At 38.2% G+C, this 27,813-nt stretch overlaps 1 protein-coding gene across 1 annotated transcript in view; it reads right to left on the bottom strand.

Annotated features, from left to right (window-relative positions):
• Positions 1-27,813, bottom strand: part of LOC106869736 (phosphatidylinositol 4-phosphate 3-kinase C2 domain-containing subunit alpha) — a 173,789-nt gene that overhangs the window by 47,513 nt on the left and 98,463 nt on the right. Inside the window, exons 4-7 of the mRNA XM_089354773.1 lie at positions 12,597-12,673; positions 7,835-7,983; positions 1,679-1,799; positions 328-439 (exon numbers count right to left, since the gene is read on the bottom strand). Coding sequence (XP_089210899.1) covers positions 328-439; positions 1,679-1,799; positions 7,835-7,983; positions 12,597-12,673 — 459 coding nt within the window. The remainder of the gene's footprint in view (positions 1-327; positions 440-1,678; positions 1,800-7,834; positions 7,984-12,596; positions 12,674-27,813) is intronic.

Genomic DNA, 27,813 nt, shown 5'->3' with positions numbered 1-27,813 from the left:
AAACAAGAGGCATATTTGGGCCACATATGGCCAGTTTAAATGCACAAGTCTCCAATATACAAGAGGCTAAAAATATCAGCAGAAGGGCGCCCAGGGGTCATGACCTGGATGTAGCCTGGCGCTCTTAGAGTTTAAGAAATTAAGGGCTAAAACACTTGCTTGAGGTGAGCTTTCTTCTCTGAAGATCTTCTGCTGTTTGGCTCTCTTGAGAGTTTCTTAACACTATTGTAATATCAGAACCAATTGAAACAAAGGCAGAGTAGCTTAACAGAAAGATGGTAACAAAAGTGTTAAGATATGAGGGTGGCAAGAATTGAAATTACATACTGTTCGTATGAGTTTTCGAGGAATGTCTTGTAGTCTCATTAGTTGGAATCGTATTTCTGTGTTCATTTTGAGACATGCATGGACATACTCATATCGGGATAATTCCAAATTGCTGCAGGAGACAAAAGATACAAATAAAACACGAAAGTTACAGGCATGAGAAAATGGTAAATAGTAAATGGTAGTAAGAAACAAAAAAATTTAACACTGAAAGGCCAATTCATTAACTTTATTATAGTGTGTGTGTCCTTGTCTAGAAGTCAGTACCTATTTTCTAAGTCTGGTACTTACTCTATTGGTCTCTTTTGCCAAACTGCTAAGTTACAAGGATGCAAACAAAACAAGAGCAGTTATCAAGCAGTGAGGTGGGACAAATGCAAAGACACACCCATACTCAGACATATAAGACGGGCTTACATAGAGTTTCCATCGACCAAATTCACTCAGAGGGCGTTGGTACACTGGTTGGCCAATGGCTATAGTAGAAAACACACTTGGGACTTTGATGCTGCGATTGTTTATTTTTAGAATGACATTGTAGGCAGGTGTGATAGGCCAGATCAGACCAATTAGAGCCTAAAACAGGTAGAATATTTTGGCCCAATGTGGCCAGTTTGAAGGCTAAAGGGTTAAAGCAGCAGACTCATCATTTCCCTTCACAAGGTCCAGTCCTTGTTGCAGTGTTGTGGCCTGTGTGTCTCAGTGACCCTGAGAGCTATGCCAGCAGAGTTCAAGTGCCTGGTTGGTCCTCCCAACCTGGACAGATCAAGGGATGGAAGCCAGACTAATATCGACCACCTCTTTCCCAGAGATAGAAATATGTTTGCATAGGGTCAACATCTTTACCTAGCAAAAAGCAAAGTTACAGAAGTATAGATGATAGGGAGACATATGGTGTGGTACAGCAGAAAAGATGGCTCAGAGTTGAGAACAGTGGAGAAAAGGCATTAATGGCTTATGCTCCATAGCAGTGCTTCACAAACTTTCTGGGGGCTGTTGCCCTCTTGATGCTCAAGTCATATTCGTAGTGCTCCCCCCACTCCAACATAGACTACTTTCTGCAACCAATTCAAAACAACTGTATTTCACAAATAAAACTTAACCTAATTAACCCATTATTTTGTTGTTTTTACATACATTGCCCCCTTTTGGTCACCCCATTATTGCTCCACTTTTCTTCAATGCCTCTTGAACCTCCCCCACCCCGCCCCAGGGAGTGGAGAAGAAGGAAGCAGTACTGCCCACTTTGCGAAACCACTGCTCCTAAGGGAGTGAAATAAATACGACATTATCAAAATGTACTAACGTTAATTGTGTTAGTATTGTGACAATGGTTTATTTTAAAACTTACTTGAGAAGATATTCTGAACGATCAAAGACTTTGAGAATGTAGTCAGATGTAACTGGATTGTTAAGGGAGTAGCGTTCATTGAAAACGATTTGATAGATGACATGTTCCACTAAAGTATTTACTGCAAAACAAAAAACAAAAAAAAAAGAATCAGGTTAATGAGTGCAATACATTAATCTAGGTGTCAAAAGGTAAACATAATGTAAAATACTCCCTACTTTGGTATATGCCTGGTTTAACATTGCCACCTGGTTCATGGGGATATCTTGAACCCTTCTGAGACTGCTGGAGCACATATACCCCCAATGAGTCTAAGCTAAAGCCTTTGTATGTGTGTGTGTGTTTTATCAAATTAACTGCCATATACTCCATGAGTCTAACCTAAAGCCTTAATGTGTGTGTGTGTGTATGTGTGCGTTTTACCAAATTAACTGCCATGTACCCCATGTGTCTAACCTAAAGCCTTAGTGTGTGTGTGTATGTGTGTGCATTTTATCAAATTAACTAGCATATACCCCATGAATTTAACCTAAAACCTTAGTGTGTGTGTGTATGTGTGTACGTTTTATCAAATTAACTGCCATATACCCTGCGAGTCCAACCTAAGGCCTTAGTGCGTGTGTGTATGTGTGTGTGTGTTTTATCAAATTAACTGCCATATACCCCATGAGTTTAACCTAAAACCTTAGTATGTGTGTATGTTTTATCAAATTAACTGCCAAGATTATATAATTGCCTGTTGAAACATTGCATAGTTTTATTAATTCAACTCGTCAGTCTTTAGCAAAATATGCAAAGAATGCTGGTGCGTGTGTGAGTGCGTGCGTGCACACGGGTGTTTGTTTCTGTGAGTCTGCACATTGATATTCTTTTCTACTCTAGGCACAAGGCCCAAAATTTTGGGGGAGGGGGGGAGTCGATTAGATCAACCCCAGTATGCAACTGATACTTAATTTATCGATCCCGAAAGGATGGAAAGCAAAGGCGACTTCAGCGGAATTTGAACTCAGAATGTAAAGACAAACCAAATACGGTTAAGTATTTCGCTCGGCAAGGTCTTCACATTAATATCATTCAGACAATGACGATGCTCATTTATGTCCCCCCCATAAGCAAAACATCCTGCCAGGTGGTTCAACATACAAAGACCCTACTTAAAAATATACGATGGCATCAGGAGGGGAATTCAATAATAAATCCCAAGAAATAGTGCCTGATACTTGAAAGCATGGGAAAAGGGGATATAAGAACGATGATGACGATGACAATGATGGTGATGATGGCGATGGTGATGATGGTGATGATGATGATTCATGATGGTGATGATGATCACTATTAAGTAGCCGAGCTGTGTATAGAAATAAAGTGCCTTGCTCAAGCACACAGCGTGCCACTAGGAATCGAACTCCCAACCTGATGAGCCACTAAGCCATGTACCTTCACATATTTTACATACTCTAATTATTACAAACAAAGCCTTGAGAGTGGATTTGGCAAACGGAAACTAGAAGAAGCCTATTGTAGTTTTGTGTTTCTTAGCTGAAGCCAATTTCCTGTATTTATTTCATGAATGACCTTGAAAATGCCATAAATATCACAGCTTTTCATGGCTCTTCTAAACATCATGGACCTTCTTGCTTGTAAATTTCACTGTACTTAATAACCTTGTGAAGGATGGGCTCTTCCAACTGATCTTCACACAATCAAAACGGGAAGTTCACCTCTTATTGTACATCATTCATACTATTCTTCTTAATCACCACCACTGTTGGTACTGGAGGGGGTGGAAGCTTTTGTGAAGGAGGTCTTTATCTTGAAGGACAAGAACTGGTATCAGCATGGAATCAAAGAACTGGTCGAAAGGTGGCTTCACATGGTGCAACACGATGGCCTCTACTTTGAATTCTAGGCTGCTTTTGTTGTAAGGAGCGGGAACAGGGGTGTCAGTAGACTGCCATTTGAATACAAGCCTAGGTTCGATCAACTTAGGTCGGGTCATCTTGAGGAAGATGTTTGTTGGAAGGCACAAAATACCCAAAGATCCCATGATACAACACTAACAATGTGTCCAGGTACTGCCTCTGGAGATATATGCAGAATTGAAATAACAATTACATCATAGAAGGTGGTCTGACCATTTAAGAACAACCGTAGCTGTTGCATTCACATTTCATTTATTTCTTAAAAGTACTTTCTGCTATAAGAGGTCAAAACGTTCCAATGCACTTCTATGACCTGGTCACAAAAAATATTCCATTTTCTGACACTTCATTTCACACAGTAATATTAAGGAAACAAATGAGAAGTGAATGTATGTATATTAAAATTCTTGCATGTTCTTAAATGGCTAAACTACCTCTACCAAGATGTAATTGTTTCAGTTATCAACACACAATATCAGACCAAGTCTTTTGACAAACATTTTAAACTATTAGAGATGAATTAAATTGTAAATTACAAACTGCAGACTGTAAAGATGATCAGGCATATTATCGTAAAACTACAATAGTAACTAATGCCAAGAATAAACTAACATTTGGAATAGCATGCCGCTTCCGTTAAGATGAATGTCATACAAAGTGTTCCAATGCAGATATCTATCTCAGGAAGTTTTCATCACTTAAGTGAAAATGTTAGAATAAAAAAATAAAAGCTTATTGTTTATGTTTTGAATATCTAAATTTTTCTCATGCCATGTGCTTGCTGTTTTTCACCAAGAGAAGGGTGAGGTTAAGCATTCTACAACTATTTAATGGGAGTACTATAATGTTCTATAATCTATTTTTTGTTCATTTACTGGCTTCAGTCATTTGATTGCAACCATTCTGGGGTACATTCAGAGACTTCCAGTCAATCATACTTGATCCTCAGCACTTATTCCAATCTGTTACTAGTCTAATCAAGGTATTTTATACTGAATGGGTGAAATATCTTTCGTTTACAATATCTTTTATGTTCAACAGGTATGCTATGCCCACACCTGTCACTGTAAATGGCAAGGTTATGGAAGAGCTACATTTGTCTGGGAAAGATGGTGATGAAAGATGGAAGTCGTCTCCCAGAAATTAAGGGAAAATGGCGCTTAATTGCGTGCTCTTTGGGAAGGTGGAAGACCTCATGAGAAGTCCTAAGGCTTCCATGAAAATTAAAAAAAAAATTTTTTTCAATGAGTACAACCTGCCAATGATGATTTATGGCAGTGGAACATGGACTCTTAATGCTACAATCATGAATGCTCTCATTGTAGTCCAATGGAAAATGGAACGAATCATGGTTGGCATCACATTGAGACAAGGAAACTAACGCCTAGATCTGACAGCACATGAGAGTACATGTCCTCAGATTGACACCCAAACACTCTGAAATGTTCGTATTGGAGCTTCCAGCACAAATGCCAAGCAGTACAGCATGTCGTTTCCAAATCTCCGGCAGAGTGAATTCCGTTATGGTGCTGTTTTTCTCACAGACAGTGCCCAACTGACCCTACTATACTGTGTAGATGACAAAATCAAAAACAAACAATGCATATGCTTGAAATTAAAAACATGAAGTGGCAACAATTTACCTATCGCACCCTGTATATATGCATATATATATATATATATATATATATATATATATATATATATATATATAAATAAATACATATATATTTATATGTATATATATATATATATATAAATACATATATATTTATATGTATATATACATATGCATAATTATATACATACACAAACACATATGTATGGATGTATATACATACTCATACAGCTGCACACACACACACACACACACACACACACACACACCAGGAAGTGACTAAGCTTTGTAAAGTGCAATCCAATCAGAATAAAGCATTTTGTAATTGTTCCAGATAATGTCTATGGTGGTGTGAGTGTGAATCGAGGGAATTAGAGGCTATTAAAGTAATCTCAGGCAACAGGTGTAAAAAATTTCTCACTTTTTATTGAAACTACTACAATTGCTTTCAACTGGAACAAGCATTTGACAGACATGCCAGTAGCAGACACAATATACTTGGCAAGCTGGCAGAAACGTTAGCACACTGGACGAAATGCTTAGCGGTATTTCATCTGTCTTTATGGTCTGAGTTCAAATTCCACCGTTGCATACTGGGGTTGATTTAATTGACTGGCTCCCTCCCCCAAAATTTCAGGCCCTTGTGCCTAGAGTAGGAAAGAAGACACGCTCATACACACATGCATACAGTTTACATTCATACCAATATCTGATCTCTAAGTTAATGAATAAAGAAATGATTACAATATATATATATATATATATATATATATATATATATATATAATAATATAGATTTAATCAATAGATTAAATGTGGTACTTAAAATGTTTGAGGCACCAGAATTTGGTAGGGTAAAAACCAAAAACAAAATCAAGAGATTTGGTGAATCAAATTTGAAGAAAAGCAACAAAAATTCAATAGGTTATAGCAGTACGTACGTTTCGTACAAACTTCATTTATTCATGTAGTGAGAACACTACATAAAATGTACAATGAAAATGTACTCCTCAGCTGCATAATGGAATTTCATTTTAGAAAGTCATTTTGTAGGTGTGTGCAAAAACAAGAGTAAGAGAAGAAAAAATACCCCAGGACTTAATTTTGTCTAAGCCTAGTACCTAGTCTATCAGTCTCTTTCGCTGAACAGCTAAGTTGCGGGGACGTAAACACACCAACATCAGTTGTGAAGCAGTGGTGAGGGGACAAACACAGACACAAAAGTACACACATGCTTTCGGTGTGAATGGTTTTGTTATACGGTGCCATATTTTACAATTCTGTAAATAATAACAATGGTATTTTTATATAAGCTTAAAGCTTATTAGTTTTCATCTGATCATTGAAGTTAAGCAAGGTTGAGCCCAGTTAGTACTTAGATTGGCGACTGTTTGGAAAACTTAGATGCTGTAAGCATTAAAGAACCACCACAAAATCCAACCCTTGCTGCAGTATGCTGGTTTATGTATCTCAATGACCCTGGAAGCTATGCCAGCAGACTCCAAGTTCCTGGTAGAGCTTCCCAGACTGGACAAGTCATCAAAGGACAGAGGCCAGACTAACATGGACCACCTCTTCCTCGAGGTAAAGATGGGTTTGCATGGGGCTAATATCCCAAACTAGAAAAAAACAAACAATGTTACAGCAGCATTGATGACGATTCAAAGCCATCAAAATCTGGGAGAGGAAGGCCTTCACTCAGAGAAACCTGACCTGGAACTCACAAGGGGGGCAGGAGAAAGGATCCCCTAAACATATCTGGAAGTGGGAGACTAAAGACAGAGCTGAAAAAGTGGGGATCAAACTGAAGCAAAGATAATACAGAAATGAGAACAGTGGAAAAAGAAAATCATTAATGGCCTATGATCCATAGCAAGTGAAGGGCTTAAATATGTAAGTAACACAAAATAGATCCACAAGCATAGTCTGTGTAATGCTGAGAAGCTATCCATTTGCTATTTATATAGTACATTTGATTTATCAGATTTTATTGTCTGACTTATTAACTTCTTTTGATTTATTGGGAGCCGTTTATTCAGTAAAACACAGTAACCTTCATATGATGTCAATAAAAATGGAATACAAACTCATAAGGTCAGTAAAAATGGAACAATGCCAAAAAAAGGAGAGTGGGTGTGGATTTAACCCTTTAACTGTGAAATTAAATTTCATGGTTATTCGAGTAATGAGGTTAACTACCACATGTACCACTGGTGGTTCATCACAAACTTCACACAACCATTTTATCTTTGACATGGTTTTGAGGGTTATTATGAAATATTGTAAAAATGCAAGAAAATTACATTTCTTTGTAATTAAACAATATTCAGTATAATTGCATGAAATATGAGTCTCATGAAATAATAACAGTTGTGTGTTGTGTATATACTTTTTTTCCCACCTGCATTGTTATATTATATATCCAACATACACAACATACAAGGATATATATATATATAAAAAAATAACTACTTTCCACAGTTAAGGGGTAATTAAATTTTGAGTGGAAATATCTTATTTTTGCAGTAAAAGGGTTCAAGAAAATAAGAAATAAAACAGCAAACAAAACAGAGCCCTGTCCCACAGCCAAGATTTGTTGTAAAATGAATCACTTACTATCACAGGTAAATTCAAAGGCTTCCATTTGCTTCTTTGTGTGTATAACCACTTTAATTGACTTGGCTTCATTACTGAAGTTGCATATAGGACTAACGATGAAGCCGAGGTTGGTGACATGATCCACAGATTTATATTTGTGCTTCAATCTGAAATCAAATACAAACATTGTACAAACTTTTCAGGAGATTATAAAGCAAGATTTCATGATTGAAACAGGTAATTATGTTAATATAATCAATTAGATGAATGAATAAAGTGTCTAGAATTTAAAATATATCTTTTATATTTTACTTATTTCGGTCAAAAGACTATACCCATGCTGTGGTACTGCCTTGAAGGGTTTAGTTAAATAAACAAATTATAACCAGTTTTTAAAATTTTATTTTGGTACCTATTCTATTGGTCTGTTTTGCCAAACTGTTAAGTTAAGGGGATGTAAACAGACCAATGCTGGAGTCAAGCAGAGGTGGTGGGGAAACAAACAGAAATCTACACACACATTGCTGCAGCCTCCGCTGCTGCTACTATTACTACTACTACCATTAGCACCACTGCCTACAACAGTGGTTCTCAACAGGGGCCCCACGTGACCCTTGGGGGTCCAAATAAGATTTTGTTGTAAAAAATTTATGTGCAATAAATCAGTTATACAATACACAAAATATTTTCACAATTTTTTTTTAAACAATTCCTAATAACATTTAATTCTAAAAATATAATAAGGAATTTTTTAAACATTGAAATGATTATGAGAGTCCGCATGAGTAAAATAAGGAACCAAAGGAGTTCACAGGCAAAACATGGTTGAGAATCACTGGCCCAAAACATAACCTGTGCATGATATGGTCTCATTCACACTATCACCAGTCAGATTTCCTGAACATATTATTTCTCTAGGCTAAAACAAGTTGGACAGCTTTACAACTGCTCCTACACATTATTTTCTTGGTCTGCTTCACAACACCTTTCATTACAACTCACAATCCACTTTTCCTTTACTCTTCCACTTTTACTTTACTCTTTTACTTGTTTCAGTCATTTAGACTGCGGCCATGCTGGAGCACTGCCTTTAGTTGAGCAAATCGACCCCAGGACTTATTCTTTGTAAGCCTAGTACTTATTCTATCGGTCTCTTTTGCTGAACCGCTAATTTACGGGGGACGTAAACACACCAGCATCAGTTGTCAAGCGATGTTGGACGCACACACACACACACACACATATATATATATATATATATATATATATATATATATATATACGATGGGCTGGCGGCGAGCTGGCAGAAATGTTAGTGTGCCGGATAAAATGCTTAGCGGTATTTTGTCTGCCGTTACGTTCTGAGTTCAAATTCCGCCGAGGTCGACTTTGCCTTTCATCCTTTTTGGGGTTGATAAATAAAATAGCAGTTATGCACTGGGGTTGATGTAATCAACTCAGTCCCTTTGTCTGTCCTTGTTTGTCCCTCGATGTTTAGCCCCTTTTGGGCAATAAATAAATATATATATATATATATATATATATATATATATATATATATATACACACACGGGCTTCTTTCAGTTTCCGTCTACCAAATCCACTCACAAGGCTTTGGTCGACCCGAGGCTATAGTAGAAGACACTTGCTCAAGGTGCCACGCAGTGGGACTGAACCCGGAACCATGTGGTTGGTAAGCAAGCTACTTACCTCACAGCCACTCCTGCACCTTGCTCAGTTTTATTAAATAACAGACGTTTGTATCAGTACAGTTGCCCCCACCTCCACCCCACTTACATCTGGCCTTCCCACCAGAATTCAGATGATAGCATAACCAGAACACCTGATGCAACAATTCTTTTTTAGCTGCAGATCTTTCACTCATATCTTACTCACTGTAGAGCATCATGTTTCTTCACATGCTTAACAGGTAATTTAGGAGGAGGAGGGGGAGATGGAGGAGGAGGAGGAGGAGGAGAAGGAGGGGTAGGGAGAAAATTCTTACGAAACCCTAGTCAGCTTGATACATATCTGAAGCAACTGAGAAGATGCTATGGGCTTAATTCCACAGTGAGCTGAAATACATACATACATATATCATCATCATCATCATCATCATTTAACGTCCGCTTTCCATGCTAGCATGGGTTGGACGATTTGACTAAGGACTGGTGAACCAGATGGCTACACCAGGCTCCAATCTGATTTGGCAGAGTTTCTACAGCTGGATGCCCTTCCTAACGCCAACCACTCAGAGAGTGTAGTGGGTGCTTTTACGTGCCACTGGCACGAAGGCCAGTCATATATATATACAAAATTAAGAGGAATGACCACCAAAAGTGGACTCCTATATGCTAGAAATAGATGCCAAATCACCTAACCACGAAATGTGATTTGGCATCTATTTCTAGCATATAGGAGTCCACTTTTGGTGGTCATTCCTCTTAATTTTGTATGTAATATAATTTTAATCTTTGGATTTTTTTAAATATGCTAGGCCGCTGGTTTTAATTGATTAATATCAATTTCTACCCTCATTAGTAAATTTTATATATATATATATATATATATATATATATCTACTATATACTTGTGAAAAGGGCAGACGTTGTCTCACAAGTAGTTGTGCAGGCAAAAGTGTTAGTACATGTGGTCGGATTGACCTAAAAATTTGCACGCCTATGTTAAAAGTGCTGGGGAGTTTGCATGGCAATTTTGAGTTTGCTCAATTGAAAGGCATATTTCAATTGAAATATACCACTACCCACTTTAGTCCATTAAATTAGATTCATAAAAACCTCTGCTTGCTGAAGGCTCAAAATGAATCTTCATGTTTTGGTATTTATCATTTTAAATTCTGTCTGCGAGGATCGTGACTCTTTAGCATTCAGATTACTCTCATCATCATTTAATGTCTGCTTTCCATGCTGGCATGTGCTGGATGGTTTGACAGGAGCTGTCTAGGCTGTTTTGGCATGGTTTTTACGACTAGATGCCCTTCCTAACACCAACCACCCCGCAGAGTGGACTGAGTGCTTTTTACGTGTCACCAACACAGGCGAGGTCAGTTTTGGCATGGTTTTTACAGCTGGATGCCCTTCTAAAATGCCAACCACTTTAGAGTGTGGACTGGATGCTAATGCTTATTCATTCACATTATTTTGAATTAATCATGCATTAGCTTGTAGCTTCAAGCTTTTGATAACATGATTGCTTATTTTTAGGATGATATTATCAGTCAGGTGTAAGAGGTTAGTTCTGGTCAGTTTGACTATAAAACAGGTAGAATATTCGGGCCAGACATGGCCAGTTTAAGCGCTAATGGGTTAAAGATATGTTAGGAATATAAGTACAAAAATCCAATGTAATGTTGGGAACTTCACTAAGTAACTCACAAGCTGCATTTTGGCCAGCTTTGATATATGGATAACTGTTTATACAATTATGTGCTCATGTTTCATATATCTTATGTTTTGTCACAAACTGAAACAACCAGTGTCTGACAATGTAATTTCGACAAAACTAAATACAATTAGATATTATCACATTTAATCATTTATATACGGTGCGGAGGCATGCGTAATTTTTGTGAAGACCATTTGTGAAACTTGTGAAGTATCTTATTAGAGCGTGGATAAGAGAGTAGAATGTTTTGATTATGTGGTAGCTTGTGATTGTCACCAGTAAAGATCAAAATTATAAATAATATATAAATATATGCATATATCCATACATATATGTACATACCTACATCTAGAAATATACATACATACATATATGGGTACAGGACATAAAAAAAAAACGTTAAACACAATGAGAAACGAAAACATAAACACGAGACCATAGAAATCAAACTTTTTTTTGAACAACTAAAAAAACAAACAGAGAAATGAGACATGCAACATAAAGAGTATACCCCTTCATCAGTTGTCCCTGTTTCATCGATTCTGCGTTTCGAAGGCAAGGACAATACGCGACTTCGTTGAAACAGTCCTTCCCGCAAAGCAAATTAAATAAAATTTGGGATTTGCAGCTCGTGGAAGATCAAAAGCAGTCATGGCTAAATTCGTGTCATGAACTGAAAGAACAGTTGGAAATTTTGATCTGGACCTTTTTTCAAAGGTCATCACTGGTGACGCAAGCTGGTGCTGTGGAATTTGCAGATATGGGAGAGGTGGGGAAAAAAAAAAAACCAATGGAGGCGTTCAAAGGCATCACTTTGCAAGAGTCCCAGCACTGCTTTAAACAATGGAAAACATGTTTGGACTGATGCATTGCTTCAAATGGAGAATACTTTGAAGGCGATAAAAGTGTAAACACATTTAAACATGTAAAACTAAGTGAATAAAATAATATTGCAAAATTCCGGTTTCTTTTGGGTACCCCCTCATATATATATGCATACATTGTGCCGGTGGCATGTGTAAAGACATTCGAGTGAGATCATTGGTTGGCATTAGGAAGGGCATCCAGCTGTAGAAACTCTGCCAAATCAAATTGGAGCCTGGTGTAGCCATCTGGTTCACTAGTCCTCAGTCAAATCGTCCAACCCATGCTAGCATGGAAAGTGGACGTTAAACAATGATGATGATGATGATGACACTGGAGCGTGTGTGTGTGTATGTAGTTTAACTGTTAATGAATTATATAAACAGAGTGGACAAACTAGGAACTGACTAGCATAGACTAATTAATTAGTTACAGTGCATAGCCAAAGAGTATAAGATAAAGGGTGTCAGATAGTCTCTCAATACGAAAAGGGAAATAAAATGTTACTTACTCAGTGACAGTTTTACAGAAAGATTCAAACTCTTCATCAACAAAGGCTTCATTCCTTAGCTTCTCATAGCTGGCTTCCTAGAAAAAGAAAAGAAAATCAAGATATTTAATGCAAAGAAGTTAAATAAACCATACTATAATAGGCACAAGACTTGAAATTTGAGGGAAGGGGTCTAGTTGATCACATCAACTGGTACTTATTTTATTGACCTGGAGACAATGAAGAGTAAAGTTGGCCTCAACGGAATTTGAACTCAGAATGTAAAGATGGATGAAATGCTGCTAAGCATTTGTCTGGCAATGCTAATGATTCTGCCAGCTTGTTGCCTCACAACGAAATTAAATAATATAATGGATAAATGCAGTGAGGAAAAAAAAAAAAAATTGCAGAGCTGAATTTGTAATCAAACAGTTAAATACAATTTATAAATAAAACTGGGCATAGCAAATCTAAATATGAAGGCTATCGACCATGGATAAGATAATTTTCCTCTTTGTAAGAATGAGGTAAGTCAATGATTCAAGCTTTGAAGTGAGTTATAGTCATTTGTAAACGATAATTTGAGAGATATTGTTATTGAGAATTGGAATCTAGTTAATGATATTATCCTGTCATTCTCGGACGAGTAGGCCGAAATTTTGCATTCATTTGGTGTCATGTATTCCTCATCAAAAAAAAATCTTAATATCATAGGAGTCATCTGTAGGTTGTGATTTGACGGATTTTTAGATAATTAAAATTTAACCAGTGTCAGATGTTTGTAGAGATTTTAGTAGATAGAGTAAAAACATTTTGAAAGTTAATATAACCAGTAATCACGAAAAAAAAAAAAAAGAAGGCAAAAAAAAAAAGCTCAGAAACAATTATAAGCAACAGTAGATTTTGAACACATAAACTTTGAATAAATTACCCGATACCTTATCCATTTAGCCATCGAGCCTTTCCTTACGCTGGTCATCGCCCATAGCAGGACATCAACTTTATCCACTCTTACACTGCAGCACTCCTAATGTACTGTGCTGTATTGTACACTGAACTACATATTCAAACAGGAAGATAAATAACTTCTATTTTCAGCTAGAGATCTAAATAATAAAAATAAAAAAAAAACCTTTTGTGCCATGAATAAATGATATTGGGTTTTCTACAGCTTTGCAAATAAAATTTGCTACATGAACAGTGAGGAAGCACACACACACAAATGTATGTATGTAGGTATGTGTGTGTGTGTGTGTGTGTGTGTGTGTGTGTGTGTGTGTGTGTGTGTGTGTGTGTGTATGTAGGTACATATGTGTGTGTATGTATGTATGTATGTATGTTTGTATATATGACCTTAGAGATTTCTGCCCTAGTAGACGTCTAAGAGGTAGACCACCCACAATTACCTCTATGGCTAGGAAGACCCCTATAGAGAGATGGAGTGGATGGACCAGAGCCATACGGACCCCCACTAACATCCACCAGGTAAAGAAAATGATCGCACATGCACTAGGAGCTAGTATAAAGGTCACCCTAAAAGGCCACACCTTTAAATTTAACAACAAATTATACGCCCAGGACGAGGGGGCAGCCATCAGTGTTAGTATCGCCAGTGATGTGGCCAATCCCTTCATGGTATGGTGGGACAGAAGGCTTAAGGAACGTCTGACACAGAACTCCATACTCGTGAATGTGTACTCTCGATATGTCGATGATATCAACTTAGTGGTAAAGACACCCCCACAAGAGAGTACCCCTGAAATAGAAATAGAAACTATGACTATGGAGAGCATCCAGCAAATAGCTAACTCCATCCACCAGAGTCTTAAAGTTACGATAGACTACCCTACTAAACACCCTAACCATAGATTACCTGTATTAGATACTGAACTCTGGCTAGAAACTAAGAACAATAAAACCAGAATCCTCCATTCACACTATACAAAACCTATGGCCTCCAAATACCTGATCCACCGGAACTCGGCTATTGCGGACAATGCCAAATTCAACATATTGATGGCAGACCTCGTCAGAGTAATGCGAAATGTCTCCTGCATGTGCGACCCTACAGAATTAAAGAGACATATACAACATTTCGTCCACCTCATGCAGTTCTCAGGTTACAGCCATAAAGAAAGGATCAGGGTATACAAAGGAGCTATGAAGAAGTTTGAAACAATCAAACGCAACGATAGGAATGGGATTTGCCCACTCTATAGGAGCAAATCATGGAACACCATAGAAAGGACTAAGAAGAAAATAGGGAAGGCAAGCTCATGGTACGATAGCCACAAGTACCAGAGCGTCATGTTCGTCGACACCACCCCTAGAGGCGAACTGGCGTACCGCTTTAGAAGGGCCCTAGACAAACTTAAGCTAAGAATTAAGGTTGTTGAAAGGCCAGGCAACCCTATTAAATCCCTTATCAGTAGAACATACCCTTTCAGTAGAACCCCCTGCATTGATAGGAACTGTATCGTATGTAGATTTAGCCCACAAACGAACTGCAAAACCAGAAATGTGGTCTATAGTATAAAATTACAGAGGGACGATGCAGAAATAAGACAATGACATATGTAGGCGAAACAGCAAGGAGCATAGGGGAGCGGGCAAACGAACATTGGAGGGAACTTAAGGAAGGGAAGAACTCATCAGTTCTGTACCAGCACGCTGAGCAAGAACATAGAGGCTCAATCAACAACATAGAAATTAAAATCTTATCTACACATAGCAGTGATGCAGCACTTAGACAAATTACTGAAGCTACACACATAATAGAAGAGAAACCTAGCCTGAATAGGAAACTAGAATGGAACACTAACACACACCACTAACAAACCACAAACCACAGCATGTGACAACATGTTACCCATAAACCAATAATAATATGAACAAAGTATAATACAATACATAGATAAACAAATGGAATTAAATACTACATACGTTAACAAAATTTAATTAAACACAAAGAAAACAAAACAAAACACACACACACATGAACAAATAAATAAATAAAAACAAATACAAACGAACACGTATTAACAGAGAATATAGGTGATACAGACACTCCCCATACACACATGCACTTACAAAAGACACAGACACATTGAAGGACACGCATGCGTAGACACATACAATAGGAATACAAAATACAAAATGGCTGATAGTTAGCAAGGTGAGACACACATAAGAAGGAAGGAAACAAAGGACCACTGATGAGGTCACAGAAGTGTGACGAAAGAACTCTGGCCGAAATAAGATTAAGATTAATGTAATATAAAGCTGAAGCAAATTAACACCAAATATACAGTGTGTGTGTTTTTATTGGCTAAACTGGCAATATGACCATCCCCAAGTACAACAATATATATATATATATATATATATATATATATATAAGAGACAAGGTGTACATACGCCGGTATATATATATATATATATATATATATATAAATAAATATATAAATAATACAGATGGGACAAGAACGCAAAACATCCAGACAGTTAGGTGATACAAGAAAGGGACAAAACATCCAGATAGACAATACAAAGAAAACACGAACTGGTCGTTCGGAGTTTTCTTTCTTCAGTCGAGATCCAGATTATCCTTGCAATTTCGGCTGGTTATTCTCGATATTGCTCCAATCTGACCAACCCCAGACAGGTTTCTTTCAGTTACTGTGCCCCCAAATCCACTCACAAGGCTTTGGTTGGCCCAAGGCTATAGTAGAAGATACTTGCGCATGCAGTGGGTCTGAACCTAGAACCATGTGAGTAAGAAGCAAGCTTCTTACCACATAGCCAGTGCAAGCAGTATCAATTTATTACACATAAATTTTAACAATGAAATCTTATATGGACCCTGGTTGAGAACCTGTGCCTTAGATAAAGAGACAATGCAGAGAAGAATAAACCCTTTAGTACTTCTGGGAACAACACAGCCTCTCTATTGTTGATGCTAGGATATAATAGACCAAGTACATTCTGTGAAGTAGTTGGAACTAGGAAGAACATACTAACAAACACTATGTATGCTCTATGTTGAGCGCACAATAAAATAACAGATGTCATTGAAATGTTACACTCTACAAGAATACCAACTAATTTGTGCCACGCGGAGTAAGTAATGAAACAGCTAATGTCTCTAAGTTAAAACACCAACATGACCTGAAATGACAATGGAGGCCTAAACACTCTTACCCAGAAGTTGTTTAAATTTCTTTTAAAATCCCATTTACTCCGACTTTGAATAACTGATGATAGGGACATGTCCTGTCTGGGTCAAATGAAACCGAGTTAGCCGGTCATTATGCAGACACTCACACAACCACTGGATTTACAGAATTACAGAACAGATAACTTTATGAAAACAGTATGTATAATGAAATCATGTATGTATATAGAAGAACAACCTACACCTCAGGTTGTAGAATTTCCTATACACATATTGTGTGTGACATTAATATACAAGATAAGATACTATACATACACACACATATATATAGTAGCTTAAAAGCTACACTCTGTGTGGACTTTTAAGTTAGCTCTTGCAGGGGTCTAATTAGACCTGCAGTCCAAAACTAAAATGAACAATAATAACAAAGCATTTATTGGTACCCTACCAATATGGTCTTACTTTAAATTCAGATTAAAGGTAAAACCTGTAAGTTCATAAATTTTTGGAGTTCTTTTAAAGTTTGAATTTTCACCTGTTAGCATATAACAAATCCTCATCCAGACCTGATTCCAATGCTGGATGTTCAAGAACCAAATGAAGAGCAAATTTTCAATCCCAGGATCATCCTGATTCTAAAAAGGTATATGTCTATGTAGGTGGAGGTGCAATGGCCCAGTGGTTAGGGCAGAGGACTTGCGGTTGGAGGATCGTGGTTTCGATTCCCAGACCGGGTGTTGTGTGTGTGTTTATTGAGCGAAAACACCTAAAGCTCCACAAGGCTCCGGCAAGGGGGGTGGGGTGACCCCTGTTGTACTCTTTCACCCCAACTTTTTATCACTGTTTCTTGAGTAAAGCTGCGATGGACTGGCGTCCCGTCCAGCTGGGGGGGGGGGGCACATACGCCATAGAAACCAGGAAACCGGGCCCATGAGCCTGGCTAGGCTTTAAAAGGGTGCATAAATATTAAAAAAAAAAAATGTCTATGTAGAGCAAATGTAGACTCAGATACAGGGATCCCGGACAAACAGACAGATAGAATTTCATGTTGTTATAGATATAGGGATGGATGTGTATGTGTGTGTGTGTGTGTGTGTGTGTGTGTGTGTGTGAGAGAGAGCACAAAAATGAAACTCAAATATGACTGTCCCATCCTTATTAATTTCAGGAGCAGAGAATGATTTAAAATTTAAATGATGGAATCTGACAATATTTATAGAAATATAGCCTTTTATTATCCTGTTGCTATCTATAGTTTTAAAAACCAAAACCTCAACATCTGTACCAAGGTTTACCACACCCACAGGATTTAATGAATAGATAATTTTATGAAATATTTCTTGGAAAGCAGTATGTATAATGAAGTATGTATACAGAACAGTAACTCATTCAACAAATGGTACAATTTCCTATATACATATTATATGAGGTCTGATCAATAAGTAACCGGACTGTTGCCATAGTAACGAAGCTAAAGCATGCAGAACGAAGCCGCTCGGCAAAGATTGACCTTGAACTCTCCCGTGCATGCATTCTAATTTTAATGTTTTAGTTTTAGTGTTCAAGTTTTAACGTTTTAGCTCATTTCCACTGTTTACAGCAGTGCTTGGAAGGAAGGTGTGTAGTGTGTGATTGTTGCATTGACCATGACAGAGAAAGTTGTCATGGCACCGATACCTACTCAGAGCCCTATGCAAAGTTGCAGAAAGTATATGGAGAGGAGTGTATGAGCTGTACACAAGTGTACGAGTGGTTCAGATGTTTTCAAGATAGCTGAAAAAAAATGTACCACTACTACCACTACTTAAACCACCACCATCATCATCACCAACCCCATCACCACCACCATCACCGTCACCACCATCATGACAACTTTTACTGCCAGCAGCACCACCATCACCATCACCATCACCACCACCATCACCGTCACCACCATCATGACAACTTTTACTGCCAGCAGCACCACCACCACCATCACCATCACCATCACCACCACCATCACCGTCACCACCATCATGACAACTTTTACTGCCAGCAGCACCACCACCACCATCACCATCACCATCACCACCACCATCACCGTCACCACCATCATGACAACTTTTACTGCCAGCAGCACCACCACCACCATCACCATCACCATCACCACCACCATCACCGTCACCACCATCATGACAACTTTTACTGCCAGCAGCACCACCACCACCATCACCATCACCATCACCACCACCATCACCGTCACCACCATCATGACAACTTTTACTGCCAGCAGCAGCAGCAGCACCACCACCATCACCACCACCATCACCAGTAGTACCATTTACGAAAAAGATAAAAAACCAGTTTTTGTCCATTCCAAACCTGCTTGAGTTAAATCCGGTGCCCATTTTCAGTGGAATCAGGTGTTGTTATATCAACTGTTACATATTCCATTATCACTCAGAAGGTTGATTACTCTAAATGTACATAATTAGTCAAGTTTATACGAAATGTGTTTCGAGTGGAAAAGAATTAAGATGACAAACTATGCACCAGTTGTGTGAGTGGAGACTTTGTGGCGAGGTTTTAAAATTTGCTTTAAAAAAGAAAAAACAAAAGACTGCTTCCCAACCACATAGTTCCAGATTCAATCCTACTGTGTGACACCTTGAGCAAGCATCTTCTACTATAGTCCCAGACCGACCAAAGCCTTGAGTGGATCTGGTAGATGGAAACTGAAAGAAGCCTATCATATATATATGTATATTATATCATACCTTGATACTATGTGGACTAAGATTCCTGTTGACAGGCCACTGGTATCTATAGAGTGTTAAACACTTTCGGTATGCAAATTAGGGACTCCTTCATAGAATGACTGCTGCATTTGTTGAGTATATAAACAGTTTGGTTGTTTGTTTCTCTGGAGACTGTCAAAATGATGTGGATGCCTCTGATGAGAACCCAATAAGGTTCGGAAATCGATTAAGGTTGTTCATCATTTTTCAGTCTGTGGAGAAATGGCTAAAATTTGCCCTGTTGGTAATTATACGTGTGTGTGTTTGTGTCTATGTTTATCTCCTCACTGCTGCTTGACAACTGGTGTTAGTGTATTTACGTCCCTGTAACTTAGTGGTTCAGCAAAAGAGTCTGACAGAATAAGTACCAGGCTTATAAAAATAAGTACAGGGGTTGAGACACTTGACTAAAAATTCTTCAAGGCAGTGCCCCAGCATGGTCACAGTCTAATGACTGAAACACATAAATAAATAAATAAATAAATGTGTGTGTGTGTGTGTGTATTTATATTGTGAAAGAAATCTATTAAAAAATGCAACAAAGAAATGATTAATAACATATAATTAAAATAGATACTAAATCATTTGTGTATAAGATTAAGGCTTAATCATTTTCTATGTGGAAGGATTAAAAATTTAGTGGTGGTAGGGATTAGCTTTTTGTGGCTCGCTTCTAGTGATATCTGTAGTCTTAATATCTAAAATGACTGGATGAAATTGATAAAAGAAAATCATTTTTTAAAAATTGTAATCCATACATTAAAATTATCTCCAATCACGAAGCCAATTGTAAATAACAAGATTCTAATACAAACTAGTTTTTGTGATCTTTATCGCAGTGAAAAGTTTTAAGATCATTAATCTGATCCTGGACCAGCCATGGGCAATCTGTAGCCTGTGGGGCTTTCTGAATGGCATGCCTGATGAAAAGTTGACTTGAATTTTTTTACAAGTAGTGTGGCCTACCTGATGGCGAACCATGTCTCATTTGGCCCGCTTCTCAGAAAAGGTCACCCATGTCTGTCTTAGAATATAACCAATACATATTTTATACTGGATATGGTTGAAGGTGCAGAGGTGGCTGATTGGTTTCAGGCTCCCCCACTGCATGGCTCCTTAAGAAAATGTTTTCCACTATAGCCCTGGGTTGAGAAAGCCTTGTGAAAGGATTTGGTAGATGGAAGCTAAACACAGAGGGAACAAACAAGGACAGACAAAGGGACTAAGTTGATTACATCGACCCCAGTGCGTAACTGGTACTTATTTAATCGACCCCGAAAGGATGAAAGGCAAAGTCAACCGCAGCGGAATTTGAACTCAGAACGTAGCAGCAGACGCAATACTGCTAAGCATTACGCCTGGCGTGCTAACGATTCTGCCAGCTCGAATTGTTTCAAATTTTGGTATGGTGCCAGAAATTTTAGGGGAAGTAGGGTATTGACCATTTACATTGATTCCAGTACTTGACTATATTTTATTTTATTTTTTGATTCCAGAAGGATAAAAGCAAACATGACTTCAGTGAGATTTGAACAGAGACCAAGTTCAATTGTTATAATCCTTTCTACTGGAAACACAAGGCCTCAAATTTGGGAGAAGGGATTCAGTCAATTGCATCGACCGCAGTGCGTAACTGGTACTTGATTTACTGACCCTGAAAGAATGAAAGGCAAAATTGACCCTAGCGGCATTTGAACTCAGAACGTGAAGACAAGTGAAATACTGTTAAACATTTCACCTGGCATGCTAACGATTCTGCCAGCTCACCACCCTAAGTTCACCTGTAATAATAGTGATGATGATGATGATGCAAGATATAGTGGTTGTGAATAAACAGCAGGGGGGGGGAACCTGTTAAATCATAGATACTTTATGCCCTGGTGATCACAGACTATCAGAAAAAGATAAAAAAATAAAAAGAGAGAAGTGGGTCAGATATGATGATTTGAAGTGGGTAATAAAACGACAATGGTGAGTGCTGTACACGTCGTTGGACTGCGACTGTGATGATGACAACAACAACAACAACAACAACAGAAGCAGTGTTGTTTGCTATCTTCTGTGAAAACATGTCTGGCTGTTGTGCTGTTCAAAGAGCATCTGGCTTTACAACACTGTTTCACTGAATTTAACCTGACCCATACAAACAGGGAAGCAGTAGATGTTGGAATGATAAGGATCATAATGATGATGACAACAATGATGACAGTGACTTAAAGTATGGGATTAACAACAAATGGGAGTTGGGTTTGAATCTGCAGTAGTTTACTTAATCCTAGAAAGTCTTGATTCCACTAGTTCTTGGAGATAATTAGCTCTTCTGGGAGGACTGATTGCAATAAAATGGCATTCAACTCTTGAAAAAGGTTCATCTTTCATCTTATGAAATCTGAAGATAAACATCAGGCTTATCAGTGTCGAGAGAAATCAGGGAACATCCTATGGCATGTATATATGTATATATGTATGCATGCATGCATGTGTGTCTTTGTGTGTGTGGTGGGGGATATATTTGCTTTCTCTCTCCATGTTTTCCTCTCCTCTTCTATTTTTCCTGTAGAGGAGCACATACTCTTTTTACTCTTTACTCTTTTACTTGTTTCAGTCATTTGACTGCGGCCATGCTGGAGCACCGCCTATAGTCGAGCAAATCGACCGCAGGACTTATTCTTTGTAAGCCTAGTATTTATTCTATCGGTGTCTTTTGCCGAGCCGCTAAGTTATGGGGACGTAAACACACCAGCATCGGTTGTCAAGCGGTGTTGGGGGGACAAACATAGACACACAAACACACACACACATATATATATATATATATATATATATACATACATATACATATATACGATGGGCTTCTTTCAGTTTCTGTCTACCAAATCCACTCACAAGGCTTTGGTCGGCCCGAGGCTATAGTAGAAGACACTTGCCCAAGATGCCACGCAATGGGACTGAACCCAGAACCATGTGGTTGGTAAGCAAGCTACTTACCACACAGCCACTCCTGTGCCTCAAAACATAAAAGACTTTCCCTGTCTACTTTTCCTGAGCGTAAACCTAAAACACTGTTTACTTCATGTCCTTTTTTATTTTTTTTGCACCATATTTATATCTACACACACACACACACACACAATGTATGTGCACATATATATATATATATGGTGGTATGCATGCTCATAAGAATGCATATATATATATGTACGTGTGAGTACATATACACACACATTATATATATTATATGGATGGAACTATTCTTGTTTTGATAAATAGTATTTAGCTGTTCAATCAACCAAAGCATTAGCTTCATTGAATTAGCATGAAAGTGGCAGAGTATTTCACTGCCATGTGTACTCTTAATGTAATTCTCAGGCAGAATAATGAGCCAAACACAGTGTGTGTGGCAAGGCTGCACCTTTTAATTTGATCAGCTTCTGTACAGTTTCCATCTATCCAGTTTCAGTTTACAAGGTATGGGTAGACCTGAGGCTATAAAAAATGACATTTGACCAAGATGCTACACAGAGGGATTGAACCTGGAACCCATCGTTTTTGAAGTGAACTCCTTAACTAATTGGCCATCCTGTGCCTTATAATGTTTATATTGCATACATACATACAAATACACACACACATATATGCATGTGCGTGTGAATATATATATATTTATATATATATATATATATATATAAATGTGTGTGTATTGCATGTGTGTATATGTATGCAGATACACAAGCATTGCTTTTTTTTATGAGCCAGATAATGGAAGTCTAACTCACACATGAAAGAGTCTATATAAACATTGATGCTGCAGTAATCAATAGAACATACTGAATTAGCAAATGCTCAGACATAAGGAGATATGGTGTAATTTGGCAGTCATCGCCCCGTAACACCTGTCTATGACTAGAGTCATTAAATTAATCAACATATAGACATCTGAAAAGATATGATATAATTTGGCAGCCATTTCCTCTGCAACGCCTGTCGATGACTAAAGTGAACTAATCTAGAAGGGGAGGTGAAAAATCTATTCCACATCTACATAAATAAACCACTTTCTAGTTGGCAACTGTTTCCAGGTTAATTACAAATGGAACTTACTTCATCACTATTACTACTACTGCTTACTTAATTAAGCCTTTCTCTCCCTATGGAGCATTGGCCATTGACGACTTTGCTTCAATGTTCTCAACTTTGAGTGGTCTTTTTCGGTTCTCTCAAATTAGATCTTGGCCTTCTCTTTTGAATTTTGCTGCAGTCTTATATGTTTCCTTGAGGGAAGGCCTTCCTCTTCCTGGTCTTGAATTGGTCTTGAATTGTCATTGGTGCCTCTATAACAGTAGTTCTCAACCAGGGTCCATATGGCCTGGAGGGTTCATATAAGATCTTTTGGGGTTCATGCAACAAAATAATAAATTGTGTGTGTGTGGGGGGGGGGGGCAATCTGCAATAGTATTTTAAGGGCTCCTAAAAAAAATTTTCTTTCTCTGACATTATACATAGTTTCAAAAAAGAATTTTGAAAGAAGTTTCAATAAAACTAAATTTTAAACATCAAAATGGCGATGGTGGGGGCAGGGCACCAGAATAAAATAGTAATCAAAAGGGCCCATAGACAAAAAAATGGTGAAGAACTCCTGATCTATAACATTGCTTTTTCCTCAATAGGGATCTTGGTCCTCTGTAAACCCATTTTTACATTTGGAATGGGGTGGTCCATATTTGCCTGACCTCTGTCCTTTGATCTATTCGGCTTGCTCTCCACTGGCATAGCTCTTAGGGTCAGTTGGGCCACACAAGCCATCACACTGCAATAAGGACTGGACCTTGTTGCGGAGCACTGCTACTTTGTGGATAATTCTTTCTACCACAGGCACAAGGCCTAAAATTTTGTGAGAGGGAGATACATTGACCCCAGTGCTCAACTGACACTTATTTCGTTGACCTCAAAAGGATGAATGGCAAAGTCAACCTTGGCAGAATTTGAACCCAGAATGTAAAGCTGGATGAAATGCCTTTGCCCAACGTGCAAACAATTCTGCCAGCTCACTGCCTTACTTAGTGGATAATAAAGACAAAAGACTGCTATCAAATATCGGAACCCCTATGTGGCTGGTCCATTAACTTGCTAGAGATAACAGTCAAATACACCCAAAATCACATCTTCTAAGGATGAACACTGTAAATAATGTAGACCGACATATGCTATGCCCACCAAAAGGTCCAGTCCAGTTCTTGTGATGGTGTAGTGGCTTGCATGCCTCAATGACACAAAGCTATGCCAGTAGAGTGCAAGCTTCTTGAAGGGTCTCCTATACTGGACAGTTCAAAGGATATTTAAATAAATGAGTAATTCCTCTACTTGATGTATTGAGTGTCTAACTCCATACAATGTCAAGATAAAGACATATACACACACACACTCTTTTACTTGTTTCAGTCATTGGACTGCAGCCATGCTGGAGCACCACCTTGAAGGCTTTTAGTTGAACAAATTGACCCCACTACTTATTTTTAAGTATGGTATTTATTCTCCTGGTTTCCTTTTATGTGGACATAAACAAACTAACACCAGTTGCGAAGTGGTGGTGGAGGACAAACACACACACACCCACACACACATATGTACGACAGGCTTCTTTCAGTGTTTGTCTACCAAATCCACTAACAAGGCTTTGCTCGACCAGGATCTAGAGAAGACACCTGCTCAAGGTGCTAGGCAGTGGGACCGAACCCAGAACCATGTGATTGGGAAGTAAACTTCTCAATCATGCAACCACGCCCACACCTATAATCAGATATTCTTGTATATTAATATCTGATATAAGAAATCACTAAAAAGTAATAAATTTACCTCTGACAAGAACTTTGAATGTTTATTTCTGTTTCTGAGATTTACATCAGAAAAACAGATTAGAGAAGAGGAGGATAAAGATATTTCAATTCTGTAACAATTTCTATAAGCCAGATCAACTTTGTAGATATTCTTAGACAGGTTGTCTGGATTTAGTGGTGGTTGATATTTATTTTAGGCATTTACAAGTATAGATAACATAGAACTATTTCTAGCACTGAACTTCTGTTTTCTGAAGATCACCTGTTGATTCTCAAGCTTCTGTCAAAGAAAAGTTCTAGTAGTAGTAGTAGTAGTAGTAGTAGTAGTAGTAGTAGTAAAAGAGAAAGAACAAGAAGTAACCCAAACTTTTGCATCAGCACATTCCTTTTCATAGGTAGGGACATGGTATATCCTCTACTATAGAATACCACTGGGACATTGAGAACATTAATGATGATGGCTATGATGAGGATTATGATGATTATGATGATGATAATCATGAAGATAATGGGGGTGGGGTCTTCTTTCAGTTTTTATTTGTTTCAGCCAGTGGAGTACGGCCATGCTGGAACACTGCCTTGAAGGGGTTTTACTTGAACAAATCGACACCGGTACTTATTGTCCTTTGTAAGTCTGGTACTTGTTCCATCAGCCTGCCTTGCCAAACTTCTAAGTTGCGGGGATGTAAAGAAACCAATACTGGTCCTTAAACAGTGTTGGGGACAAACACAAAGACTCAACATCATCATCATCATTTCACATCTGTACGTGTGTGTGTGTGTGTGGGGGGGTATGAGTGTTTGTATGTGACAGTAGTAAAATCATCATCATCATCATCATCATCACCGTTTAACGTCCGCTTTCCATGCTAGCATGGGTTGGACGATTTGACTGAGGACTGGTGAAACCGGATGGCAACACCAGGCTCCAATCTAAATTTGGCAGAGTTTCTACAGCTAGATGCCCTTCCTAACGCCAACCAAAACAGTGCCATTCATTTCTGGTCTTCTGTGAAAAAATGTCTTGTCATGAGAAAATAGTACCTTACTTGGAAACAGGTGAAGGTTGGCAACAGGAAGGACATCTGGCCACAAATAATCTGCCTCAATAAGCTCTGTCCAACCCATGCAAGTATGGAAAAGTGAATGGCATGATGATGATGATGTAAAATGTCTAAGTAAGAAAACGGAATTTAAAAGAAGAAAAAAGGAGGGTGGAGTTCATTGTGTTTGTGTTTAAACTTAATGTCAAACTCAGCCATTTTTTTTCTTCTCATCAGTTGTCTTTTATAGTTTACGACTAATCAAGGATACTGTAGCATGGCAGCAGGGATTAATATTATTTATTTTTGTAATTTCACTTAGATTTTTTTTATTGTTATTCTAAGCAAAACACTTCAAAACACACACACACACACACACACACACACACACACACACACACACACACACACACACACACACACACACAATGTGAAAGCATAAGATTAACAAATAAGAAGAATAAAAAAAAGGTATTATTGTCACCAACACTGCTTCCACCACCACCACCACCACCTCTACTACCACTTCATTATCATCATCATCATTACCACCACCGTAACCATCACCATCAATGTCATCTTTAATACTATCAGCATCCTCATCATGAATAAGGATAACTTAATAAAGTAAAATAAATGAAACAACTTGAGACAAAAACTTGCTGGTGTGAGTCATTGCAAGATGACAGCAATGTGGAGGACAGAATTGCTAAACAACTTAGGAAACACAGCAACGACAACGAGAACAACAAGAGCAAAGCATGACAAAGAGAAATGTAAACTTTTGTAAATTGGAAGAAATAAAAAAGAGCAAAAGTTAAAAGTTCTGGAACAAAGCAATAAAGATGTAGGACTGACAAAGTTATATAGCATTATTTAATGACAAAAGTGACAAGCTGGAAGAATCATTAGGACATCGGACGAAATGCTTTGTGGCAGTTCTTCCAGCTCTTTACATTCATCATCATCATCATCATCGTTTAATGTCCGCTTTCCATGCTAGTGTGGGTTGGATGATTTGACTGAGGACTGGTGAACCGGATGGCTGCACCAGGCTTCAATCTGACCTGGCAGAGTTTCTACAGCTGGATGCCCTTCCTAACGCCAACCACTCCGAGAGTGTAGTGGGTGCTTTTACGTGCCACCGGCATGAGGGCCAGTCAGGCGGTACTGGCAACGGTACTGTGCCTGCCAAAACAGGCACAGTAGCCTCGGGTAGATTTTCTACCTGGCCGGCTCCTGTCAACTGTCCTACCCATGCATACATGAAAGATGGATGTTAAACGATGATGATGAGGATACACACACACACATATATGGTGAGCTTGTACACAGTTTTTGTCTACCAAATTCACTCACAAGGCATTGGTCAACTTGGGGCTATAGTCGAAAGCACTTATCCAAGGTGCT

This window comes from Octopus bimaculoides, chromosome 7, assembly GCF_046866305.1.
Source record: "Octopus bimaculoides isolate indiv1 chromosome 7, ASM4686630v1, whole genome shotgun sequence".
Classification (NCBI taxonomy): domain Eukaryota; kingdom Metazoa; phylum Mollusca; class Cephalopoda; order Octopoda; family Octopodidae; genus Octopus; species Octopus bimaculoides.
Note: the sequence above shows the minus strand (reverse complement) of the source record. Positions and strands in the feature narration are given on the sequence as shown.